General features: G+C 48.1%; 7 protein-coding genes across 7 annotated transcripts; 3 read left to right on the top strand and 4 right to left on the bottom strand.

Moving 5' to 3' along the window:
- Positions 1–119: 119 nt before the first annotated feature.
- HD556DRAFT_1374942 (uncharacterized protein) lies at positions 120–2,177 on the bottom strand. Its single transcript, XM_041303063.1, has 5 exons — positions 2,045–2,177; positions 1,825–1,984; positions 1,634–1,767; positions 1,016–1,577; positions 120–950 (listed from the first exon to the last, which is right to left on the bottom strand). The coding sequence occupies exons 1-5, from the start codon at positions 2,089–2,091 to the stop codon at positions 552–554; spliced, it is 1,302 nt and encodes a 433-aa protein (XP_041159721.1). The 5' UTR covers positions 2,092–2,177; the 3' UTR covers positions 120–551.
- A 3,372-nt stretch (positions 2,178–5,549) lies between these two features.
- HD556DRAFT_1443694 (glutamyl-tRNA amidotransferase subunit A) lies at positions 5,550–7,897 on the top strand (the record flags this gene model as incomplete). Its single annotated transcript, XM_041306652.1, has 14 exons — positions 5,550–5,643; positions 5,694–5,785; positions 5,841–5,962; positions 6,014–6,081; positions 6,134–6,456; positions 6,515–6,650; positions 6,682–6,941; positions 6,996–7,084; positions 7,136–7,187; positions 7,242–7,261; positions 7,319–7,410; positions 7,460–7,643; positions 7,701–7,782; positions 7,838–7,897. 14 exons carry the CDS (start codon positions 5,550–5,552, stop codon positions 7,895–7,897), a joined length of 1,674 nt encoding a protein of 557 aa, XP_041159720.1.
- Positions 7,898–9,395: 1,498 nt separating this feature from the next.
- HD556DRAFT_514987 (arginine biosynthesis bifunctional protein ArgJ beta chain) lies at positions 9,396–11,622 on the bottom strand. The gene is made up of 4 exons (XM_041310831.1): positions 10,160–11,622; positions 10,018–10,109; positions 9,713–9,959; positions 9,396–9,660 (listed from the first exon to the last, which is right to left on the bottom strand). Exons 1-4 carry the CDS (start codon positions 11,186–11,188, stop codon positions 9,625–9,627), a joined length of 1,404 nt encoding a protein of 467 aa, XP_041159719.1. The 5' UTR covers positions 11,189–11,622; the 3' UTR covers positions 9,396–9,624.
- A 312-nt stretch (positions 11,623–11,934) lies between these two features.
- HD556DRAFT_1237979 (ribosomal protein L35A) lies at positions 11,935–12,420 on the top strand (the record flags this gene model as incomplete). The annotated part of the gene is made up of 4 exons (XM_041297939.1): positions 11,935–12,066; positions 12,122–12,186; positions 12,251–12,344; positions 12,397–12,420. The coding sequence occupies 4 exons, from the start codon at positions 11,935–11,937 to the stop codon at positions 12,418–12,420; spliced, it is 315 nt and encodes a 104-aa protein (XP_041159718.1).
- A 3,250-nt stretch (positions 12,421–15,670) lies between these two features.
- HD556DRAFT_513822 (beta-lactamase-like protein) lies at positions 15,671–17,172 on the bottom strand. The gene is made up of 3 exons (XM_041310829.1): positions 16,441–17,172; positions 16,159–16,391; positions 15,671–16,100 (listed from the first exon to the last, which is right to left on the bottom strand). Exons 1-3 carry the CDS (start codon positions 16,791–16,793, stop codon positions 15,781–15,783), a joined length of 906 nt encoding a protein of 301 aa, XP_041159717.1. The 5' UTR covers positions 16,794–17,172; the 3' UTR covers positions 15,671–15,780.
- Positions 17,173–18,553: 1,381 nt separating this feature from the next.
- Positions 18,554–20,401, bottom strand: HD556DRAFT_1443690 (mitochondrial ribosomal death-associated protein 3-domain-containing protein; the record flags this gene model as incomplete). The annotated part of the gene is made up of 10 exons (XM_041306651.1): positions 18,554–18,651; positions 18,707–18,947; positions 19,002–19,146; positions 19,207–19,486; positions 19,540–19,632; positions 19,681–19,792; positions 19,846–19,947; positions 19,999–20,088; positions 20,140–20,213; positions 20,272–20,401. 10 exons carry the CDS (start codon positions 20,399–20,401, stop codon positions 18,554–18,556), a joined length of 1,365 nt encoding a protein of 454 aa, XP_041159716.1.
- Positions 20,402–21,092: 691 nt separating this feature from the next.
- HD556DRAFT_1238025 (P-loop containing nucleoside triphosphate hydrolase protein) lies at positions 21,093–23,027 on the top strand (the record flags this gene model as incomplete). The annotated part of the gene is made up of 8 exons (XM_041297945.1): positions 21,093–21,635; positions 21,699–21,827; positions 21,880–22,023; positions 22,077–22,190; positions 22,241–22,696; positions 22,754–22,801; positions 22,855–22,926; positions 22,974–23,027. 8 exons carry the CDS (start codon positions 21,093–21,095, stop codon positions 23,025–23,027), a joined length of 1,560 nt encoding a protein of 519 aa, XP_041159715.1.
- Positions 23,028–23,231: the final 204 nt, after the last annotated feature.

The raw sequence follows: 23,231 nt of genomic DNA, 5'->3' as shown, positions 1-23,231 counted from the left end.
ACGTTAGGCCGACGGCAACCCGAGGTATAATCGGTGATTGCGCGCTCCGGACCGTTGATCTCAGTACCTGGAACGGACTCGGAGGCTTCCGGTGTTATCAAGCGCTGGCTTGCTGCGGATGACAGGCTTTGTCAGACTGATCGATCAAAGCGATCAACTGATCGCGTTCCACTCTTCCATATATGGAAATTCGATAGTGCGGAAGCAAATATTTGATAAATTGATCGCAAGATCGACGGTCCCATGTGTACACGTCCAAGGGTATGCATATAAGAATACAACCAAAAAAATCGTAGGCGTACATGTACTATAGCTAGCTAGTCGTTTTGCAATTTTATATACGAAAACAAATACGAATACTGCGAATGGTATCTCAAACTCAAATAATAATTACGACGAATGCGGTGACCTGATGGCATGTTCTAGCCATTAATCCAAGAAATGATTCGGACTAGTCGAGTAGCGAATAAGCAGGCATAGAAGCATCAACTTTTAGGTTATTCGTTTTCCTCCACGGAGCTCCGGCCTATTACGGGAGAACGTTCCTCCCTTCATGCAACCGCTTCATGAACGCTTGACGAACGCATATCTACGTGGTGCAACCGTGGTGGTGACCTCTGTCGTCCACTTTCATGTCCACGGTCTGCTGACGCTGCGGAGTAGGACGTCCGTCCAGCTGGTGCATCTATCCAAGATTGGATCTCCGGCAACGTGTTCGGGTGCTGTGATCTCCTTGAGTCAGGTACAGACTGAAGAGGGGCAATGGAAGGGTGTGAAAAATGGTAAGGCGCCAAAGGGGGAACGTGAGTGGAGATTGGTGGTAGATGCGTGGTTTGTGGGGGAGTCCTTGGCCGCATTGCCGTCGTCGCTAATGCGCCCCTGCGGTGAGGAAACTGATCCGGTCTTGACCGACCATGAGTACGCTCGAACAACCCACACTTGTTACACAACTGCGAGTAAACGGAATTTAGTCAGCCTACCGATCAACGCAGACAAAACAAAAAGGTAAACTCACTACTTTTCCAGGATTCAAGTTAGAACGGCGCCACGTAGACGTATCCGTCGTACAGCAATTGAAGCACCTTCTACGGACACGGTCGCTTAATTTCGTAGCTGCATCGTCCGTATACCCAATTGCATGGTAACTTTGACCCGGAAGTGTATACGGCAGCTGTGAACTGTCACGTCCACTACTCGCAGCACTGTGTGCTAATGCTGGGCTCGAATAGGAAGAAGACACATGGTATGGGTGGGAGTCATGCGAGTATCTGTGCTCAGGATGAGGACGTGGAGTATAAGAATAGCTGTGGGAGACCCTTCCCGAGTCTCGGACTGGGTCATGCGGGTAGGGTCTAGACTGCCGAGCCATCTGATCTTGAGAATAATAGGCATCAGAGTAGGTTGAATGTGAATCAACAGAACGATCAGTGGGTGATCGCCGTGGCGCCGGGGAAGATACGGATGAACGGTCTAATGATGAAACGGATAACGAAGGCGAATGTGACAAAGTTGCAATTGGTGGAGGAGATGGCCTCCTGTATGAATGATCATAGTCATAATCATAGTCGCGACGATGACTAGTAAAAGGTTAGATAAATCAATTGAACAAAAGGAAGTGATGAGGAGTACGTACGAGGACGGCATTGGCATCGAGTCAACGCGGTGAGGCATTTGAAGGGGAGGAAGAACTGGATAAGTGGGTGATGATGAGTGGTGTTGAAAGACGAGGGAACGCTCTGATTTATGCAGTGGCGAAGATGTCGAAACCTGATATCAAATCAACATCAAACTTGGCACGGCCATAGAAGTATATAAAGAACTAACACGGCGCTGATCTAAGCTGGGGTCTTGAAGTGTTAAATTTGGAGTTAAAGCTGTTTCCTGAGATCTTGATTCTGAAAGTGGGTTAATATTGTCCGGTGCAGGAGCGGGTAGTCGGATATCAGGAAGGCGATGATCAGAGCATTGGTGATGACGAGATTCCCTTAATTTATACAATTGTTAGTATAGGTTAGATAATTTTACAAAGTATTCGAGTACTTGCCATTCATCAACTGAGTCCTGCGGTAATACGGGAACGTGATCCGACATGGAAAGGGGGAAGCGGAGATCCTGTTGTACGAATTTCGGTCTATGGAGAAGTTGAACTCAAAGAATTCACCCAGTAAAACACTTTCATTTTAATTTTATCTATTACTTACTGGTTTTACCTATAAATTACTTTTAGTAATCGGACTTTCAAAAATAGTTCCATTCGCGGCTCACGCGGCTCGCTCTCACCGCGCTCCTGTAATCTTTCGATTAACGCGAATCCCCGCGACTCCCCTCGGATCATCTCACCAACGTGCCATCTACATCACCCCCGCCCCCCCTCCTCAACACAAATTCTCATCATGATTGATCAAAACTGCCACTGCTCGACCTCGGAATGATCTTTTGTCTCCAACTTTTCAACAACTTGCTGCGATCCAGTGTTGCCATTGTTCTATATTTGCTTGCCGGGTTATCATCTTGATCGCCTACCCTATCACAACGACCCTGTACATCAATCAGATTCCGAAGCTTTCATTTTTTTTTGATTTGGTAGACTCTAAATGGATCTCTCCTCTCCGTGCCATACACTGTGTGTCCCCAACTGCTGTAGTAGCGCCAGCCCATCACTCCTCCACGTTTGCATCATGATGGCTAATCATCATCATCCAGTGTTTCATGGATGACGCCCGTCGAGACCAACACCTCACGTTCACGAGGTTCCCGTGGTTTTTTACTCACCATATCAAGGCGGATCACAGCGCACACTCCAATCGTCTTTTAATAATGAACCCAGTTCTCTCGGGCATTTTCTCCCGCTTTACAACGACCCTTGGTCGTCACGCTCAGTTAGGCATCATTTTTCTTTCACATGAGAAATGTTCATACCACGCCATCATTCTCTTTCCGTCAGTCTTGAAAAAACAAAGACAATTGACGCCTTTTTCGAACGTGACAATGCAGCGGCTTTACGCAGATAAGCTAGTGCCATAACGTCCTTGGCATGGCTTTGCGCCCCACGGACTGACAAACGAGAGTTTGCGAAGTTGTTGTACGCATAAGGCACGTCCCTGAACAAACAGCGGCAACAGTACTAGTAAATGTATTTCCAGGAACGCCACTGATGATAAGTTGAGTTCGTCTCAAGGTCTCAGCGTATCCTCGTGGTTGTCTTTCTGCTCGAGTTCAGATTTCAACTGACGAGTACTCTTTGACACGGATTACGGATACCTGTCCTATTGTGACATTGTTCTATTTGTGGCTGTCTTTATTCTCTCCGCTGACATCTATCGGGTGGCCAGGGCTACGTATACCTGATTGCACGTGGATCGCAAGCTGCGGGTCCGTACCTCAGCCCTAGATCATGGATAGCCCCGGGAGCAAAATGACTCGGTCCGGAAACATCTTGTCTTCCTGAAGCCATCCCTTCACACATACTGTGTTAACCGATACCGCCTTTATGATGATCAAGCATCCAAGTACAGGGTAGGTGCAGCACCATCAGCAGCCTCATTGTCTCAACTTTGCAAGGAATCGATCGATCGACGGGTTTTCAAGTTAGCCTGTCATTTCTCCTTTGATCCAGCGTTTGAGATACTGTCGTCACGATTGGGTATAAATATCGCCTCCCCTTCTGACTCCATCATCTTGAACATCGAGATCATCCGCCTATCTGATCCTGCGCTTCTCCGTATCTCTTGATCATCATCATACAAAGTGCGACCGCTCGCCCAATATCCCAAAGAGGCATGACAAAAGCTGCATCTTTCACTGGTAGCAACCGCACTCGAGGCGATGGCCGACCAACACTACGCCACAGGAAATGCAAATGTTGCAACGGCGTTATCTAATTGAATGATTCTTTCAATGGATATCGAGCATTTTCTGTCTGTGCTAGAGGGTATTGGGGTTGTAAATTCTAGCGCGCATACTGCTGTGGGGGATAATGATAATGCGTTCAGGCACTGCCTGCGCTGTCACCAACCGTATATGGAACGTGATAACGGACCCCGTTCCTGCGCTATTCCCCACACTGCAACGTATAATTCATACTGGAATGGAAGTAGTCCTACTGCCCACGTGCGGAGTCGTTAGCTGTGGAGCTGCTCTAACCATGAGCGTCACACTGCATTTCACGGTGCGTCGTACGACGTCCCTGGAGAACGTGGAATAAAACCCAATCAGTGTCAATACGTGCTGAATGGAAGTGCGCTGAGATGCCTGGGAACGTTGCCGTGTTCGCGGAGAGGGCATGAGAGAGAGGAAGCGATCGATCAGATTGCCGCCCGTTCCTTGTAGTCGTTATGAATCGTGATATCATCATCAGATACGGAATTGTTGCATCGTATGTACCGGTTATCAGGACAGAAATACTTTCGAAATCTGATGCCGATGAGGCGGCATCACTGATGAGCCCCTTTGAGCCCCCTCGTAACGTGAATCTTCGGTAGGTATTGCTTGCTATGTAGTCATACTACTTGATCAGTCTCGAGCTAATCTGCAAATAGTCAACGCAAAACAAACATCACCCGTGTGCCATGCTCAACTGCGTCCGAATCATGCTTCGAGAAAACGAAGGCATACGTAAATTCCCTAGAAGTGATAACGTTTCATCATCCTGTACGAAGAACTGGAGAATGAGGAGTCTTGGGCCCATCTGCCGTGCATCGAAGAAGTAAGAGAGGTTCGTGCATGTGGCATGCCGGCGGCCGGTCACAGACGGCCCGCGGGCCAATCCTAATGCAAAGTTCAACGCTCAGCTACTACATGTAACTAAACCTACGCAAACATTCTACGCAGCCGACGTCCCCATCAGCGATTCCGGCAGTTTCATCGTCGCGGATTGGCATTGCGACACGTTGCCGACTCGGAAACCTTCGTGTTCAATGTTCATTCAATTCGCCGCGAAGTTTCGAACAACGAGAAACTCCAGATTCTTGTGGCAAAAGCCTTATTAACTCAGTTATGTAAAGGTGCTCTATCGCCCCGGTGGCACGTTGTACTTTCTGGAAGTGCAGAAGGTGAGAGATCTACAGCTCTTTCAACTAATCACTTCCGCAACTCGTCCACAAAGTACTAGTATGACCTGGCACTATCCGGAGTCCCGCGGAAGGGCGCTGTCTTCAAGAACACGCATTGGTTGTGTCATGGAGTTCCTTCACTTCCTCTCATTTCTGTATCCAGAATTTCAAGCCACGGCTTCGGCATACCGTCAAGCCTTGAACATAGCCTTGCGTACCTGGTCACGAGGAGGGAGCATCATGCTGGAGATAAGATCACGTAACTCTTATTTGGGTGTCGATACCACGCGACACCTCCTGATGATGATTCTGCCAACTGGTCAAGTGTTTCATATGCCTCATGTACGTGCAGAATAATACTCACCTTATCGCTGATACTTGCGCCGTATGCTGACAACGATTTTATTCCATGACATGTCCTGAAGCTCATGCACAGTATATATGATGGTACTGCATGAACAAAAATCTGCGTGTGGAAACAAATTCTTCAGCATCCCTATGTTTGCGATCAAGCTCAGCTTGGTGTTTTCAACGTTGCTGTCGGTGGGTTCCGGGCTAGCCTATGTCACTTATGGAACCAGTCCCAAGAATGGTATGCCAAGACCCGCGATCTTCTATCTCGAAAACTAATAGTCGTCTTAGGACAGGCCCTGCCGGACTTATTATACGCGACAATTGACGATCTCCAATCTGGTCTTGCGGCTGGCACGTTCACCAGTGTAGACCTTGTCAAGGTATGGGAGTTTTCTCTTTTATTTCGATCCATTTCAATCCTCTCTTTTTTCAAAGGCATACGTGGCTCGTATAGACGAGGTCAACCCCGTTTTGCATGCGGTCATCGAGACCAACCCAGATGCTCTTGTGATAGCAGCATCTCTAGACGCTGAAAGAGCGGATGGATCAACTAGAGGGTATTTTTATTTATTCTGATCTCCATGTTCCTCGATCTGATTGTTCTGTAGAAAGCTGCATGGCATCCCGATATGCATCAAGGACAACATCGCGACACTTGATAAGATGAATAACACCGGTCAGTGACAAATACCGAATATATTACGCCGCTTCAGCTCAATACGTATTAGCCGGCTCCTTTGCCCTGCTTGGTGCAATTCCGCCGAGCGATTCTACGGTTGCGGCAAAGCTCAAAGCTGCCGGTGCAATCATTATCGGGAAGTGCAATCTCTCTCAATGGGCCAATTATCGCTCGTCAAACTCAACGAATGGATGGACGTCTCGTGGCGGTCAGACTATGGGTGCCTACTACCCGATGCAAGACCCGTCTGGATCCAGCAGTGGTCCTGGGGTCGTCTCATCCATCGGTTTGGCCGCTGCTGCTGTAGGGACGGAGACATCTGGCTCTATCATCTCTCCTTCAAGCAGAAATAGTTTAACTGGAATCAAGCCTGTATGTCTCCATGTCTGCTTTGATCTATGGATATATACAAACTGTATTATTATTTCAGTCTGTCGGGTTGACCAGCAGATACCTCGTTGTCCCGATCTCGCAGACTCAGGATACCATCGGTCCCTTGACGCGAACAATGATGGATGCGGCATACATCTTGTCCGTGATTGCAGGCGCGTTTGTTTCTGATGCGTGTCAAACCTATTGGTCTGATGATTTCAACAGGCGAAGACTCCCACGACAACTATACATCTGCTATCCCATTCGAAACTATTCCTGATTATGCAGCCGAGTGCACTAGCGAAGGTCTAAAAAATGCCAAGATTGGCATCCCGCGCAACGCCATGACGGTGTCTTCGACCAATGGTCCAGAAATCACAGCATTTAATGCATCCATCGACATTTTCAAGAAACTTGGTGCTACGATAGTGGATAATGCTAATTTTCCAGACCTCGCTGGATACAAGAACTTTACTGGGGCGGGTGTGAGGCTCTCGCTTAATTGTTGCTTTTGATAACTCATAATGTTCCTCGCTCAGTACACCACGGATCCGGTCGTCGGTGCTGACTTTGTCTATGACGTCGCAAACTACTTCAACGAAATGACGACCAACCCCAACAACATTGTGTGCGTTGTTAGACTCTTGATCACTTTTCGTCGCTCATTGCCGTTTCATAGAAACCTCCAACAGCTCATAAACTTCACGGAGACATATGCTCCAGAGGACTACGTGCGTTGCGTGACTCACAAATGTGTTATTATTAACTAGGTTTATGTTGGACAGCCTGATCGCAACATTGCAACGTGAGTTGACCCATCATGATGGGATCTAATTTTCTTTACCTTTTTGAATCGCATCAGGTGGCTTGGTGCTGCGAGTCTTAATATCACCATGGGAGATGCTGATTATTATGCTGCGCTGCTTCAACAATATTATTATGGATCCAATGCCAGTGAGTTTCAGCGGTTGATGTCATCTACATTGCATGACAACATACCTAGCAATCCTTGGTGCTTTGGAAACGTATGATCTTGATGCCCTAATCATTCCAAGCTCGATGTCACCAGGATATGCAGCCATCGCTGGGTACCCCATTGTCACAGTCCCGCTTGGTTACTACCCCGCAACTACGAACGTTACCTATAACTCACGTGGCACGCTGGTGGAGCTAGGGCCGAACTTCCCGTAAGGCATGGTGTTCTTTACCTACATATCGAGTGCTTATCTCTTTATTTTATCTAGCTTTGGTCTGTCGTTCTATGGTAGGCGGTTCAGCGAGGCCACCCTGGTCAAGTATGCTTGTGCCTTCGAAGCTGCTACCAACGTACGTCCCGCATTATATTCTTGCTACTCGGAACTGATCAGTGGTTTCTTGTTAGTACCGCCAATTGCGGGACCCTTACATCATTCCCAACATTCAGCTCGTCGACGTGATGTAAACGTCCATAGCTGATATTCTCAGGCGACAAAGATGATTTCCCCCATCCCGCGAAATTGTTGTTGTGAACGTATAGACGTAATGGAGGATAGACCTCCCGATTATATCACATTGACTTTCATATAATCATGATACGCCCCCAGCTGTACGCGGGGGATCTTACTGATGCAGTCGGACTGGAATACTCGGCCCGAATGGACACATCATATCGTTATTCCCAACGAACGTGTTCAGAATCAATCGCAGATGACCTCGTGCTACATCAAATCTGGCGCATCGCAGCATACAGCAATTACATCGTTTTGCAATTCTGTTTCTGATTTTTCGCCGCCGGATGTCGCTACGCGGTGTTTGTTCGGATGCACCGTATCGATGAGATAAGTCGAAGGTCGATGAAATCGCTGTGCGGGGTGCAACATGTACATGTAATACCTCGCAATCTGGATGCGGCAAAACCAGCAGTCACGGCGTACACTGAGTTGAGGCTGATTTTGATTTAGCATTCTGGATTTCAAACGCATGCGATGCTGTCCGCGTCTTCGGTCAGCCGTAATCAGTAGCCAACCCGCAGGCGTGGATTAGTAGTAGTTTTGCTCTTTAATTGTGCACGCACAGGACGTTGTGTCATAGTAAACGCAAGTCGTCGTCTACATCTCGTAGGAACGGAGTCTTTAATTAAGATAAGGACAAAGAGAGCAACTGCTGTGTTTTGAATTATGATCTCAAGCCACTCCATTGATCACTTTCCTAAAGTATTGAAGCAGGGTCAAAATCATGTAGTCGAAGCACTGCGATAATACAATTTGCAAATTATACGGGCCGTTTGGTATGTATAGTGGTCCTTGGGGGTGGGGACATAACATATAAGACAAACCATCAGCATGCGATTCGGCATCGACGGTGTATGAAGCTATGGGATATGTCCACCGCCGAGAGTCGATGCAGCCCAGATCTCATGGACTTAGCTATCTCAAATCTGACCGCCTTCGTATTGATACATTTTTCGCTCCCAGAATGGTGTTAACCGTTATACAAGGATATCGAGGACAAAATAAGGGATTCCTGAGTAATACAAGTAATATCAGTTTCGTTTCTTCTTTTCAAACACAGGACTCACAGCATTCGCAAAGAGCCTGTATCCTGTGCGCATGGAAACCTTTGTTCATACTGCTTCTGCAAATGTGGAGCGACCTGGACAGCTTAGTGTTCGAGGGATCGATCAAGATGCTGATGGCTGATCTGTAGCACGTTGGGATCTATGGGTTGGTATCGATGATATCAGGGATTGATGGAAATCGTGTATTACGATTCGCTGTATTGGGTGTAGTTGAGTCGCTCACAGGTGTTTACAAACACGAGGCGTCTTGATTTTTGGAGACAAGCTCATGTCTGAAGTTCTTGCGCACGCCACCACGAAGACAAGTCATCAAAGCTCCACCGAGTAAGTTGGAAAACATGGAGATATCCTGCTGAGTCGAAGTTCTACCGGACGCGACACAGCATGCGCCAAAACAAATAGGACGGATCGAGAGCTGGCAAGGGTCCAGCGTGATCTTCACGCCTGAGATGTTATTGTTCTCATTGCGCAGCGACAATCAAATGCACGGCCACAGTAGTGTCGACAGTATATCCGAAATCAAATCGACGGCTTGCAGATCCCACACCCCAACAGCCACGAGAAAACATTGATATCAAACATATCGAACAGAACAAACAGAACAGACTCCTTCAACTTCTATAATCACCATTGATCCGTACATACTCCTGTGATCACGAATCAGCGCCTGCGTCTAGAGGGAAAACACACAGAACCTACATAGCTGAAGTCACACGTCCAATATTGGGCGCTCTCACTACCCAGGCCAAGATCCACCTTGATTTCAAAATCTTCTTGGCTTAAGATCTCCTTCGCGCGCACCTCATCCACTAGCTCGGGCTCGCCGCGCACTAAAACTGGAAGTGCAGTGGTACCGTCTGCCGGAACAAATGTGACGTTCACGCGGTAGGGGTCGATGGGTGTGGACAAAGGAACAGAGCCGGTTGCTGCAAGGATACGGCCCCAACTGAAGTAAGTTTTGTCCAAATCAGTGGCAAGTCACGACCGAGGGTGAACTGACGTACTTTGCATCCTCACCATACAATGCGGTCTTCACCAATGCTGATGTGCTTATCTTCGATGCGACACGATGCGCATCGCTAAATGTCGGTGCTCCCTGCACAGATTAGGCTAATAGAACAGATGGATAACCTTAGGACGACCGACCTCTACGGACACCGTAACAAATTTAGTTGCACCTTCACCATCACGAACCACAAGCTGAGCCAGCTCAGCGGCGAAGGACGTAAGTTCCTTACGGAAGGCTGGGAATAGAGGATCGTGCTCCTCAATCTCCTTAGTCTCGCCAGCAGCAGCTCCGTTGGCGAGAACAACGATCGTATCATTCGTGGACATTTCTCCATCCACACTGATAGAGTTGAAGGAACGCTCGACTGCATACGTGAGTGCAGACTGTAGGGCTTGCGGAGAAACTGCAGCATCCGTCAAGATACAACCCAGTAACGTAGCATGAAGTTGGCCGGGGTTAGTGGGGGGACCCATGTTAGGATGTATCATGCCAGCGCCCTTGTCCATCCCGGCCATACGGAACGTCTGTCCACCCAGGCTGAAAGTCCGAGCACGGAGTTTGGGGAATGTATCAGTGGTCATGAAGGCTTTTGCCGCACGCTCCCAGGCTGCAAAATCTGAGCCAAGACTGGAAGGTACAAGAGACGAAATTCCGGAGAGAATCTTGGAAATGGGAAGATTTTGGCCAATCACACCTGTCGACATTACGACTGTATCGTGGATATCTTTGTCAGACTCTGACTTGGATCGTTTGGGGAGAAGGGCATCGGTGGCCTTGACCATGGCCCAAGCATCTTCCAAACCCTGCTTGCCAGTCACTGCGTTGGCACATCCACTGTTAGTCACGATCGCACGGACATGGCCAGCACTTTTCTCAAGTACATCCTGGCTGACGAGCACCGGGGCAGCAAGGAATGCGTTACGAGTGAAGCATGCCGCTGCGGAAGTAGGTTTTGAAGAGGTCGAAAGTATAACTGTTAGATCAAGAACAGATGGATTCTTTTTCACGCCGCAATGTACACCAGTCAGGCTATAGCCAAGCGGAAAGGAAGTATCTGGAATTTGGACATGATGACGTGCTTTGGAAGGTGCAGGTTTGGCTGAGAAAGTTGGAGACGAGGATGTAGAAGAGAAGCGCCGCCAAACTGAAGGGCCAACCCGATTCATTTGGCAATCAAACTGACTTTGAGTTCACTGAAGCCTTGGAAGAGTATATGTGTAGGGTGCTTGAAAGTCTGTTGCTGTGGTTGAGTTATAAAGTCTCGACTGCTGTAAGCCTAGGATTAAGGGCCGGACCAAGGCGGCCGGACAATAAAAGGCCTGGCCAGTCTGAGCACCTGAAGTCGCCATGTCTTATTGTTATTATTATTGAGTTGAACACGAATAGCCAAGATCCCGCGAAGACACATGATAAGTTGAGAAGGATGTAGTTTCATTCTGTGGTAAACTGCAATGCCATCGTAGAACAAGTTCTACTACAGTCAGCTGCTTATACAAAACGAAAGCTTCTATGTCCCATCGCTCCGTTACTCGACAATGTCTGGTAAAGACGTCGTCAAGTGCAGCACTAGACGTCTGCAACGATGACTAGTAGATTAAAAAAATATTTGACGCACTTTATACTTTGTGAAAAGTGACATGGTCACGTGTTACGTGTTACTACACTGTGACGTTGTCACGCTACCTTCCATTCATCCTCAAGTTCAGCGACCTCGACACGGCGGAAGATTTCTAGACGGCAAAATGGGTTCAACAAGGTCAGTATCTGCTTGGCTTGCTTCGCTGTGTCGTATTTGCGTACTCCGTTGGTGAAGATCCCAGTGGATGGCTTGCAACAGGGTGGATGGCTTAGATCTGATACGGATGAAGTGCTTCTCGGTGCAAGGTCAAGACTGTACTCATGCTTTCTCTTGATGCACAGACTCTACTCGAAGGGACGCGTCCTCAGCCACAAGCGTGCTAAGCGCAACACTCGCCCCAACACCTCCCTCATCCAGATCGAGGGTGTCACAACGAAGGAGGATGCCCAGTTCTACCTCGGCAAGGTACGCCTTCATTCCCCTTTTCTACATTCAAAGATAGACTCAGTTTTGTGTACAGCGTGTAGCATACGTCTACAAAGCTAAGAGGGAGATACAGGGATCGAAGGTTCGTGTAATTTGGGGGTACGTCTGTCCGTTATTTGCAACAGTAGTGCAGTTGGTCTCATAACTATGTTTGTAATTGCAGTCGTGTCACCCGTCCACACGGCAACTCCGGCGTTGTGAAATCAAAATTCAGATCTAACCTTCCTCCACGCGCATTTGGTGAAAGCGTCCGCATTGTGCGTCCCCCTGTTTCCTCGTTGCCCAACCCTTATATTGACTCGAATGTAGATGCTGTACCCCTCAACAGTTTGATTGTACCACCCTCCTGCTTCGCATCTTACGTATTCATATTGCGTATGACATGTCATATGAGCCGCATGCACATTATAAAACGCATTCAAAGACACGTCTGATTGGAATTTTAAGTTACAAACGGCTCCTAACCTACCCTTTTACTTTTTCTACAGCATGAAACGTTATAAAATGTGCGAACGTCCCTAAATTCATGTTGTTGGACCGGATAGTTCCTACTGCCCCCCTGCGGCAATCCAGCTTGTTATTCAAACGCCGTTTTCCAAAAGAGAATTGCCTGCACACGTATGACAACTAGCTGATGATCATGTCCACATTGCAGCCAGGAAGTCATCAGTGCCCAGTGGCGGTATGAGCAGGTCCAGTGGGCCGCCAAACACATCATAGCCGATAGCTTCGCCTGTTGAGGGTAATGACAACCGTCATGATTGGTGTTCGGCCTCGGCAGTGATCATGATCACAAGGCATTGCTCATTTTTTACCGGCACTAGGGCTGGTGTTTGGGATTGGTGCAGTGGCAGTGTATACTCGTGCGGTTCGCCCATCCAGCCGGAAGGAATGTAAAGCCACAATCTCAGCACAGCGAGTCGTCTGTTTGGAGGAAATACCCGACTCCAGGAGACAAACACACTCGCAGATAGACGCTTGTAGAGACGCCAACGTAGGCGCCATAGGCGAATCAGGTTTAGGCGAGCTGCTTGTAGACTTTGCGATAGCAAACGTCACTAATATTATTCAAGTTAGCGGTCAGTCCAATAAAGGACTAGTCGCTGCTGCGGGCGCAGGATACCAGCTTGGTGGACTCCGTCACTCCGTTTGAGAAAGCTCGCAAACTCTTCATTTGACACGTATGTCTCAATCGAGGTTGGTGTATTCTGGTATGTATTATGACGAGCGGTTTTATTATGATGTCGCAATGGGAATTTAATTGTACCTAAATTAAGATGGCCTTCGGGGTTCATGCTACCATCAGCAAGAACAGTACTTATTCGTTAATGAAGGGCATCTCCACATCTGGGTGGAGTAATTGACCCAGTTGGTCTATTTGTGGTTCAATGAAGGACAATACCTGCGGCTGCAGCGGGGTTGAGGGGGTCCGGAAGAATGCCCAGGCGACTGTTGTCTAGCAAATCCATCACCTCCGGATTTTATCAAACCTACACGGTGTTAAAGGGCGTTGATGGCAGAAAAGACGCACGGAGAAATGGCTGCACTCGCAGAACGGAGGATTGAAGAACACCGCCAAGCCCAAAAAGCCCTTAATTCACCGTTGTAAACGGGCATGAATAAATAATTGGGGAAGCGACCCCAAGAATGTTGGCGTGATGGGGCAGAGCACCATCCACAAAAGTGCCACCCAGCCCTCATGGTTTGGATGGCGATGCTGCTTTGCATTCATACAAGGGCAGTGCTCAACAATACTTTGTGAAGCTTGTTACTGACTCGGATTAGCCTGTGCCTGATTGGTGCACTTAGTTCCATCAGATTGATCTCGCAGTGACCAGCCCGATCACCTTCATATAGGTTATCACCGAAGTACAACGTCCCGTATTCCACGGAGAATTGCAGTGCTGACAATGTCATCCAACGCTGTTCGCCGAAATGAAAACATCATTTTGCTGCAAATGTGCCAATGGAGCATTTGAGGAAAATAAGACGCAGAACACCGTTGCGAGGTCAAGACATAATCACCTCCCCAATCAAAATGGACTGTCTCGGATCTTGATACGAACGTGGGGCGCCTGGCCAAAGATTTGATATAATGATTACCAATTCTAGTGCCCTCTGGTAATGCCTTGTTCATTAGTTTGATGCATCAGCCAGATGTGGCATGGACGGCGGGGGTAGGACTCGGATCCTGTGGTCTCTAGACAAGTAGCATTGGCTTGTGGTACGGACATTCCCGCCCGTCCTTCAGAAGTTCAGCCCACATAGGGCATGTCAAGAATTGAGCCGCCTGGTAGCTGGCTATGAGGATCTGCGTCTAGTAGTCCATCCCATGATCAAACTCGTCACATATTTAGTGGTTTGCAACGGCCTGGACGTCGGGGAAATTTTGAACGATCAGATAGAAGCGGTAGCCTGAGGCAGCAAACAATGCGAAATGTTACTATTTTATCAATAGTGAGACGCCGTGCATCTCACGGTGTGATGCACTGTCAGTGTTTTGGGGAGTCATTGGGGAGTTGTACCTGTTGGTCAATATGCTGGATGATCTAAAAAAGTCTGTTAGGAGTGCTTTGCTTCGAACTTTGCCAAAAGATTGATCCCGAAAAAAATGGGAAGAGTTTATCACATTCGTCGTTCCTTTCTATCGCGATTTCCACTTCCGAGGGACATTGTTAAGATAGTGAGTATTTTTTTGTAAAATTCTCAAGGCGATGTCGTCTTGTCATCTTGTGCATTGGAGCGCTTGAGCTCCCATGTGTGAAAAATTTGCAATGGTTTGCATGTATATAAAGAGTCAATTTTATGGTGTTAAGTTTGAGGGAGATGAGTGCGAGATACTGTACCATTCGTAGGCGCGAATGTCGGTATTTGTGATAGTTTTGCACTGGAAGTGGTGCGGTCACTTCACATGACCGGAAGGGAAGAAAAAACCGTAGAAGCCGGGACAGCCGTCATAAGTGACGTGACCAAGTTTGTGAATAATGCACTGGAGGTGCTATTTCTAAGGAATGGTGATCTGCGAATTTGTTAGCATGGAACCCGCAGTAAATATAGCCAGAGTCTCATGGAACGTACTTGGTTTTTTTTGGGACAAATACCTCGCCAAAGATGTGAGTTGCGCGAACGATCGTGTCGACATGCACTTCTGATTGGGAGCTGCAGAGTGTCCGGCTCTAAGTCGTCGAGAAATGATTGACTATCCACATTCCATTCCAAGATCGTGCTCGTCAAAGACAAGCTTGAACAAGTGTACCGGAGAACAAGGCACACATATCTGCATGACGGAAGGGGAACAAGCATAGCACACGGGTGACTTCCGTGCCATCCTCGCCATCGGTAACTATAAGCACCTCAGTCTCGATGGAACAGACTGATTTTAAGCGCATAGACACCAGTAAACACTATTACAGTGTGTTGTTATCGTAGGGAGACAATGGGATGGACGTACCCTCAGGCCTCGGTCGGACTAAGGGAAGAGCGGCTGAGGCGCCGGTACGAAGGGAAATGACTATATATGGTAACAGGCCGTAGCTGTCAATCATACTCCGCTACTTGACGTCATGTGTATTAACACTACCTTGTTCTGTACTACGCAGATTCTTCCGTGACAAGCGAGACTCATTTGTTTCTCAATGTGAAGGTGTGCTCGCACGTTTTGGTGCGAGTACTACAGGAGTCATCCACTATCCATCACTGTACGAGCGGCGGTATTACGTGCGGTAAGAAGACGTCTTTGTTCTTGTTTTCTTGATACCAGTATATATCATGTGAAATCAGAACCTGCACCCTCGGGACCTCTAACAGTGACCTCATTCTACGAATATTCTCCTCTGCGGCTTCCTTATCTTCGTGCACACACATCACCGAGCACGTATTCGGGTCGACACGGTACGCAATCTGCATTTTCCCCGTGATAAGATCAGGGTGATGAGCCGAATCCGCACCTAGCAAGATCCAAGCACCATCTTGGGAAGTGCGCGCAAGAATGTTAATATGCCCGGCAACATGCCCTGCAAAAAAGAAGCCTAAGTGATGTTCCCTAGTCCCATGCGTGCACTAGAGAGAGACCTGATGCATCAATGATATACATGCTGCCATCACCGAAGATATCCATTGCGCAAGGGTAGGGACCAATTGCCACGTTTAGGTCCAAAGTTGTGATGAAACGTAAACGGTCTTCCGGCACACGAACAGATGTAAAGGCTGCAGGATTGTGGCAGGAGCCAGGGTCCGCTAAAGCTTTCTTCGATCCTTCCCCGAGCACAAACTCGGCTGTAGTAAATAGGGAGGGATCTCCGACGCTGATGGAAATTAGGAAATGCATACCACCTTAAACGCTGAACGGCTCACTGATCCCAATGGAGGTGACTCAAGACTACCACGTCAACGGAGGAGGGTTGAACACCACCCGCCTCCAAAGACTCTGCCACCGTCTGATTTACAGTAGGCAAGAACCTTTCTGTTGCAGCAGGCGCAAACTCTTTTATGTCTCTGCGAATACCTAGATCGAAGACGACTCGTTTATTGCTCTTCGAGTGACGTAGGAAGAATGCAAGCGAGGGGCAAACTATCGGTTCGTCCGGTTGATCACCAGCAAGAATTAAGTCCAAAGGAACGTTCATGTGTCCACCTTCAAGGGCAGATACATACATGTACGCCTGTTCATCAGATGGAGCGGGAAGTGAAAGCGTTTCTCCGGACATTGGTATTAAAGACCAAGTTAGGACGAAGCAGAATCAAGACTCCAACGTGCCTTATAAGCAAGAGATGACGTTAGCTGACGGTGTCAGCGAAATCGCCGTGTCTCTACAAGTCCAAACTTGACGGCATAACACGTTACACTAGTAGCCTGTTTGACGCTAGACCAGGAACCCCAATCACAAACTGTTCAATGTTCAATTAGTTGAGTTGCGAAGAGCGCGAAGTCCCTACCACCCTATGACCAAGGGAAGGGTGGTACATAGGACAAGCAGTCATAATGAGGGAGATGAAGCGGTAAGCTGGAAGCAAGTCCACCAGAGACCAGGGAGAAAATGAAGCAGAGATCGGGGGAATGAATGATCTTGCCAGTGGAGAAAGATGTAAGTTGTAAGGACAACGATCAAAGTAACGGATCGACGTCCAGCGCAAATTCAGGACACTACAATGGACAATGACCACGACAAACTTGGACCATCCATCCCACGAAATGACAGACGGCGACTCACCATTACTGGGCGCCAGGCCACTCTAAGGTACTACGGAAGGAATGCGCAGACGAAAGAGCAAAGCAGGCACCACAGGTCCCATCACAACTCCCAAGGTCGCTCGAGATGCGATACGGTCCAAACAAACAGCGGAGATCCTTATCAAATCAGCAAATCAACGGCGATTGGTTTAAAGAAAGATTAAAAACGGACGCCGATACCGTTATGACAAAGTCCCCTCTACCCGCTCATATGACAGCGAAACCCAATAGTACTAGTACACCCCTGATGACGCCTACAGAACCATCGGAGTTCGGCCAGAAGGTCGATACTACTTCTTCATTGTATTAATAGCTCTAAACCTGGCCTCTGCTAGAAAAATCAAGATTGCGGGTTGTGAACACAAGAAAGACGAACTGGAGTGAATCAGGTAACACAAAGGCATAATGCATGACAGTCACTGTACAACCAGTTCTCAGACAGTACGTGCGCGAAAAAAACAAGTCCAAATACGCACTGCGCCCTTGACTCGAACTGTGCACTGCAGGAGTCGGAAATTCTTGGACGATTTGCACGAGCGAAACGAGATATCCACTTCTCGTCAGGCGCAGAATAAAAATGTTATATATATGCATCAATTCACTTTACTGAAGAAGGCGCGGACACACCTGTCCCAGCTATTTGTGCATTTGGCCGCGATATGCCACGGACATGCACCCAACAACACACAAAACGAGAAGGAGATCCTAGATAGCATCTATGACTTGGCATGTGTTTAGGGTAAAATTAGCGAGAGTTCATGATGTGTTCTATTAGTGTGTATAAAGTGGTGAACAAGATGGTATGCTCAAATACGATGACGTAGCCTCAGTGCACGAGGAGGAAGAAACAGGAAAGGTCATGAGTGATTTCATAGGCATCGACCATTAGGAACCTGTTCTTGAATAGTTTCAAGCATGGCCGCAGCCATTCCCCATGGTGAGCGCATGTGTGCGAACTTGAATGGAATTGTGAGCACATCGAAAACCCACCACATAACGTATTTCTTGCCATTCGATAGCTAGCGCAACAAAAGGCATAGTCCGTCAAATTGCGTTCAATTCGCACATCAATGAATCACGCTAAAATCGTACGAGGTTCTTCAAGTGAGACCCCATTACGGCTTCTAGTATGGTTCTGTAGACAAGCACTCCCTGACTGAATCAGGATGCCCTCATAAAAAGGCAACGTCAGACCATCGATGGTGCGCACCCAGATAACATAAAAGGTATGCTTTACTATGCTGACATGGACGACAACAATCCCTTCCAAACAAACGCTCTTGCATTCCCGCTAGCCTCGCTATATTTTGTCAGAAACAATTCATCATTGGGTTCTGTTTTAAATTGTCAAACCCTCTCAAAAGTAAATGAATGAAGAACACTACTCACTTGAAGGCACTGCCCGGTCCTTCATCCACACCTCGAAAACCGATGCTGCTTCGGGCACGCTCAGGCTACCGGGTACTGCCAGCCTCTCGAGGCCGCGGGCGTATTCTACGAGCTCCGGTTGTCGCTTGACATATGGTCCATAGGGACGGTCATGCTCGAGAGAAAGAGCTTCGCGGAGCTCCAGAGGTAGTGGGAATGTTGTGTTACCCATCGAGATCGCACCAAAGACTGCACCACGGGCCTAATTTTTATTCCATTCAGATAACGAGGCGCTCAAATTTTCATAGGCACTTACAAATGACTTCTGTCCAGATGCGTACTCGAGCAGAAGGCGTGGCATTGAAAGATGGTACGACTTGATAGCCGAAAAATGTTGGTCACGATAGTGCGACTTGCAATATAATGCCTGGAAGTCATCAACCGCCAGAAGCACCGGGAAACTATGATCCATCCGTTGAGACTATGCTTGTCTTGGACACGGAGAAGACGAAATGGCTCACATTGTCTGCTTCCCAATTTCTTCTAGCACAGCACCAAGCACTGTCGGAGCATGACCCTGATCCTTGAGGCCAATATTAATGAGCTCCACGAGGGGTGTGCCAGGGGGCACCGGAGGGCGACGTTCTATTTCTATCTCGGTCTGGGTGCGTAACTGTTCAAGCCGGAGTGCATTGACCTTGAGAAAGCGCTGGAGAGTTTGATAAGCAAAGATTGGCTGAGAGTATGTTCGAGTTCGCATATCGTAAGTGTAGGCAGTTGTGGAGTTGACAAGATTAGTTGCTATGGGAGATATCAGGGATTAGCCTTGTGATAGAAGTCTAGAAAGTACAGACCTCGAGGGATGTAGAGGACTAGCCAATCGCGAGCATTGCAATACTGTAAGGCTTGCAGGAGAAGATAACTCTTTCCACAGCCCTGGGGTCCAGCTGAAAAGATGTCAATGAAAACCTGTGACGGATATACTAGAAGCATACTCAAGACAACCCTAGACTCCTTGCTGTTCTTATCACTTGCCGCGTCTAACTTGTTAATTGCGTCGATTGTCACAGAACGTATAACGCTGCAGGGCTTGGAAAGCAGGCGGAACTAAAGAGCAAACTGATCAATTTACCTGTGCGTTAATGTGACATTCCACGAACCTCAACAAGGATATTTCTCGGTAACCCAAAGATACGGAAGGGATCACTTTCATTATGGGGGAATTTGAGTGCTTGAGACTCGACAACCCTCGTAAGCATTTCCTGTTAGGAAGCATCAATCCAACATACACGGAAAAGAGACTTGAAACATACGGGATGGAATGACTGCAAGGCAAGGGTGTCTGGACGATCACTCTCAAATAACGGGTGCGGAAGTTGTGAGACAGGCAACGGTTGGAAGGCCTAACGGACGGAAGTCGGGCTATGATTCATATTCAAAGAACGAGAACAGACCATCATTTTCTTATCCTTCTTTCCATGTTCCATCTGACCTGAAGGAGTGTTCTTCTTCCCCTTGAATCCCTGCGCTATAGCCCACATGCATTTTGAACGTTCAATATTAAATTAACGTGAATGCGGACTTACAAGCCTGCTTTACGATCTGTCCTTTCTTTGGCTGTGTCGCATAGCTACGCGTCTGAGCGAGCGGAGTCGTGGACGACGAAGCAAACAGTTGGCAGGAGACGCGCTGGCAGCGCACCGAGAGCGTCAACATTGCAAGACGAGTAAGTATGAACCTGTATGAACTTCCAATATATGAATTTTGTTGCGATCCGAGTCCCACCCCCCTTGAAGGGGTTATTTAAAATCACGTGCTCCGACGCGTCGCCAAAATGTTACTTGATTTCCCAAAGTGTTTGAAAGTCCAGATTCAACGTTTCGTAATGTCGCGGTTACCGCGCCTAAGGTCCTCTCCAGACCCGTCAGACCCGCCAATCCCTTCTATCACTACTACACTAGGCTTCTCCATGTCGACGTCGACGTTGGGCTACAAACGCAAAGCAGAAGATGATCTGGATGCAGAGGCTCTTGATCAACCCCGCAAACTCCCAGCAATTGGTAATGGTGCCATAGCTCGTCCTTTAGCTGCAAGCCGAAGCGCTCTCAATAGACCAACTACAAATACAGGCCCTGTGGCGAAACAGCCGTCAGGTCCACAACGCCTCACAAGACCCGAACCACCGAAATTATCAACGTCAGCACCACGGCGGACAACTCGTGCAACTAGTGCACCACCAAAACAACTTGGTTTGTCAACAGGACTACGTCCTCCGGGACGTGTCATTTCAGCATCGCGAGTCGCTAGCGGAAGTGAATTACAAACAAAAGAGTTCCGTGACCTGAAAAACCAGGTCGCTTCCATCGAATCCACACAGCTTGCTAATGCTGAAAAGCTAGCCCAAACTATGGATGCGGAGCGCGCCAAAGTAGCCGAGCTCGAAGCGAACCATCGTGCTCTATCACTCGAGCTCGCCAACGCCAAGTCACTTGAGCTTGATAAACGGAGAGAGTTGGTGAGCGCAAGCGATGAAATCGAGAAGTTGCGCATGAAGCATGCTAAGGAGATCATGGAGCTCGAGATGGAAGCAAAAAGTAAAGCTCGAGAGGCAAGAGAGCTTGCAGATGAGTTGAGGCTGGCGAAGAGTGATTTGGAGAGGGAGAGAGATAACGTGTCAAACCTCAAGGCAACACTATCACATCAGTCTACCTCACATATTGCTCTCAATGCGCAAATCAATGCTCTCCAGGCACAAAAGGCTGCTACGCAGATGCAGCTCGATGCTTTAATGACCACCTCCTCAGACAAGACGCTCGATCTCGAAACCGCGCATCGACGAATATTGGACCTCGAGCAAGACGCCAGGGAAAGCGAGATGGTACGCCGGAAGCTGCACAATATGGTTCAGGAGCTCAAGGGCAACATTCGGGTGTTCTGTCGAGTTCGCCCTGTCCTCACATCAGACTTGTCACCCTCATCTTCGTTCACCAGCAACCTAACTTCTGATGACGAGGAAAAGGGACGGGAAGCTGATATAACATTTCCTGACAAAAGGGATCACAAGGAGATTGTCGTTTCCTCTTCGAGCTCCAGCGCCATGGGCTCTGAGCGCAAAGAAATCTACAACTTTGGTTTTGACCGGGTTCGTTCTCTCCTAACAATGCCTGCACGATCTTGAGGTTGCTCTTCCTCAGGTATTCGAACCTGAATCGACCCAGATCGAAGTTTTTGAAGAGATTTCATTCCTCGCTCAGAGCTGTGTGGACGGTTATAATGTCTGCATATTTGCTTATGGCCAAACAGGTTCTGGCAAGTCTTTCACTATGGAAGGCGGATCGGTATACATTTTTTTTCGTGTAGACTTCATATGTCTCACCCACTATTTTTTTAGACCGAGGCCACGACAGGTATGATACCTCGCGCAGTGGATCAGGTATTCAAAGCTGCCGATGACCTGAAGTCCAAAGGATGGGAGTACAAGATGGACGGCCAGTTCCTCGAGATTGTGCGTATCTTGTCGTTATACTGCAGAGACTCAATTGAGGAAATGCGCAGTACAACGAAACAATCAACGACCTCCTCGGCAAGGGTGAGTTCGACAAGAAGAAGCATGAGATCAAGCACGACAAGTCGGGTACTCGTGTCACTGATGTGAACGTGATGCCTTTGCAATCTCCAGCGTCTGTTACCTCCCTCCTCCGTGTCGCTAACTCCCGGCGCACCGTGGCAGCTACCCTGATGAACGAGCGTTCATCGCGTTCGCACTCTGTCTTCACACTCCGGATCTCTGGTACAAACACCCACACCGGTGAGAGCTGTGAAGGCAGCCTCAATCTCGTGGATCTGGCTGGTAGCGAGCGCCTCAACTCGAGTGGGGCTGCAGGGGACAGAGACCGACTGAAAGAGACGCAAAACATTAACAAGAGCTTGAGTGCGCTCGGGGATGTCATCGCTGCACTAGGCGAAAAAGCAGAAAAAGGAGAGAAGCACATTCCATATAGGAATTCAAAGGTGATTTGCGGGCTTCTTGGCCCCATGCCTTCTGATCGACGCTGATGAGGTTCCTAGCTGACGTATTTGTTGCAAAACTCGTTGAGCGGAAATTCCAAGACCCTGGTAAGCGCGGGATCTGATTATGGAGATGTTAGTATGACATGATTTTGTGGCAGATGATCTTGAACCTCTCGCCGCTGGCGGCACATCTGAATGAGTCTCTCTGCTCCTTGCGATTCGCGACGAAGGTGAACCCCATCGTTGTTCCATGTGGTGACTTCTAAGCCTTTTGTAGGTAAATAATACCATGATTGGAACTGCCAAGAAACAGATCCGAGGATCAAGTTAGCCGTCCGTCTAATGTCTGCCGCCCCACGTCATCGTCGCTGCTGCCGTGTAGGCGGATTGCGCTTCGTATTTTGTTATTCTATAATATAGCCGCCATGTCGTACGCAAAAATTTTATGCATTTCGCTTAACGTCAAGAAAGTGGTGGCTGCCGTGAAGCGCATTTGTCGTGCGCTAAAGGGGAGAATAGTCCCGGACCAACAGCC

This window comes from Suillus plorans (genome assembly GCF_016647745.1).
Source record: "Suillus plorans strain S12 chromosome Unknown HD556scaffold_31, whole genome shotgun sequence".
NCBI classification, from domain to species: domain Eukaryota; kingdom Fungi; phylum Basidiomycota; class Agaricomycetes; order Boletales; family Suillaceae; genus Suillus; species Suillus plorans.
The sequence above is the reverse complement of the archived record's forward strand: the minus strand, read 5'-3'. Positions and strand labels throughout refer to the sequence as shown.

What these genes read in the sequence shown, in the direction of transcription:
- HD556DRAFT_1374942 (XM_041303063.1), bottom strand. Translation starts at nt 2,091, where the DNA reads ATGTCGGATCACGTTCCCGTATTACCGCAGGACTCAGTTGATGAATG. An exon ending in CCAGCTTAGATCAGCGCCGT is followed by an intron (nt 1,768 to 1,824) that starts GTTAGTTCTTTA and finishes ATTTGATATCAG; the next exon opens with GTTTCGACATCTTCGCCACT. An exon ending in TCGATGCCAATGCCGTCCTC is followed by an intron (nt 1,578 to 1,633) that starts GTACGTACTCCT and finishes ACCTTTTACTAG; the next exon opens with TCATCGTCGCGACTATGATT.
- HD556DRAFT_514987 (XM_041310831.1), bottom strand. Translation starts at nt 11,188, where the DNA reads ATGAATCGGGTTGGCCCTTCAGTTTGGCGGCGCTTCTCTTCTACATCC. An exon ending in TTGTATGGTGAGGATGCAAA is followed by an intron (nt 9,960 to 10,017) that starts GTACGTCAGTTC and finishes AACTTACTTCAG; the next exon opens with TTGGGGCCGTATCCTTGCAG. An exon ending in GGACGTGTGACTTCAGCTAT is followed by an intron (nt 9,661 to 9,712) that starts GTAGGTTCTGTG and finishes TCGTGATCACAG; the next exon opens with GAGTATGTACGGATCAATGG.
- HD556DRAFT_513822 (XM_041310829.1), bottom strand. Translation starts at nt 16,793, where the DNA reads ATGTCCGGAGAAACGCTTTCACTTCCCGCTCCATCTGATGAACAGGCG. An exon ending in AGTCACCTCCATTGGGATCA is followed by an intron (nt 16,392 to 16,440) that starts GTGAGCCGTTCA and finishes AATTTCCATCAG; the next exon opens with CGTCGGAGATCCCTCCCTAT. An exon ending in GTATATCATTGATGCATCAG is followed by an intron (nt 16,101 to 16,158) that starts GTCTCTCTCTAG and finishes TCTTTTTTGCAG; the next exon opens with GGCATGTTGCCGGGCATATT.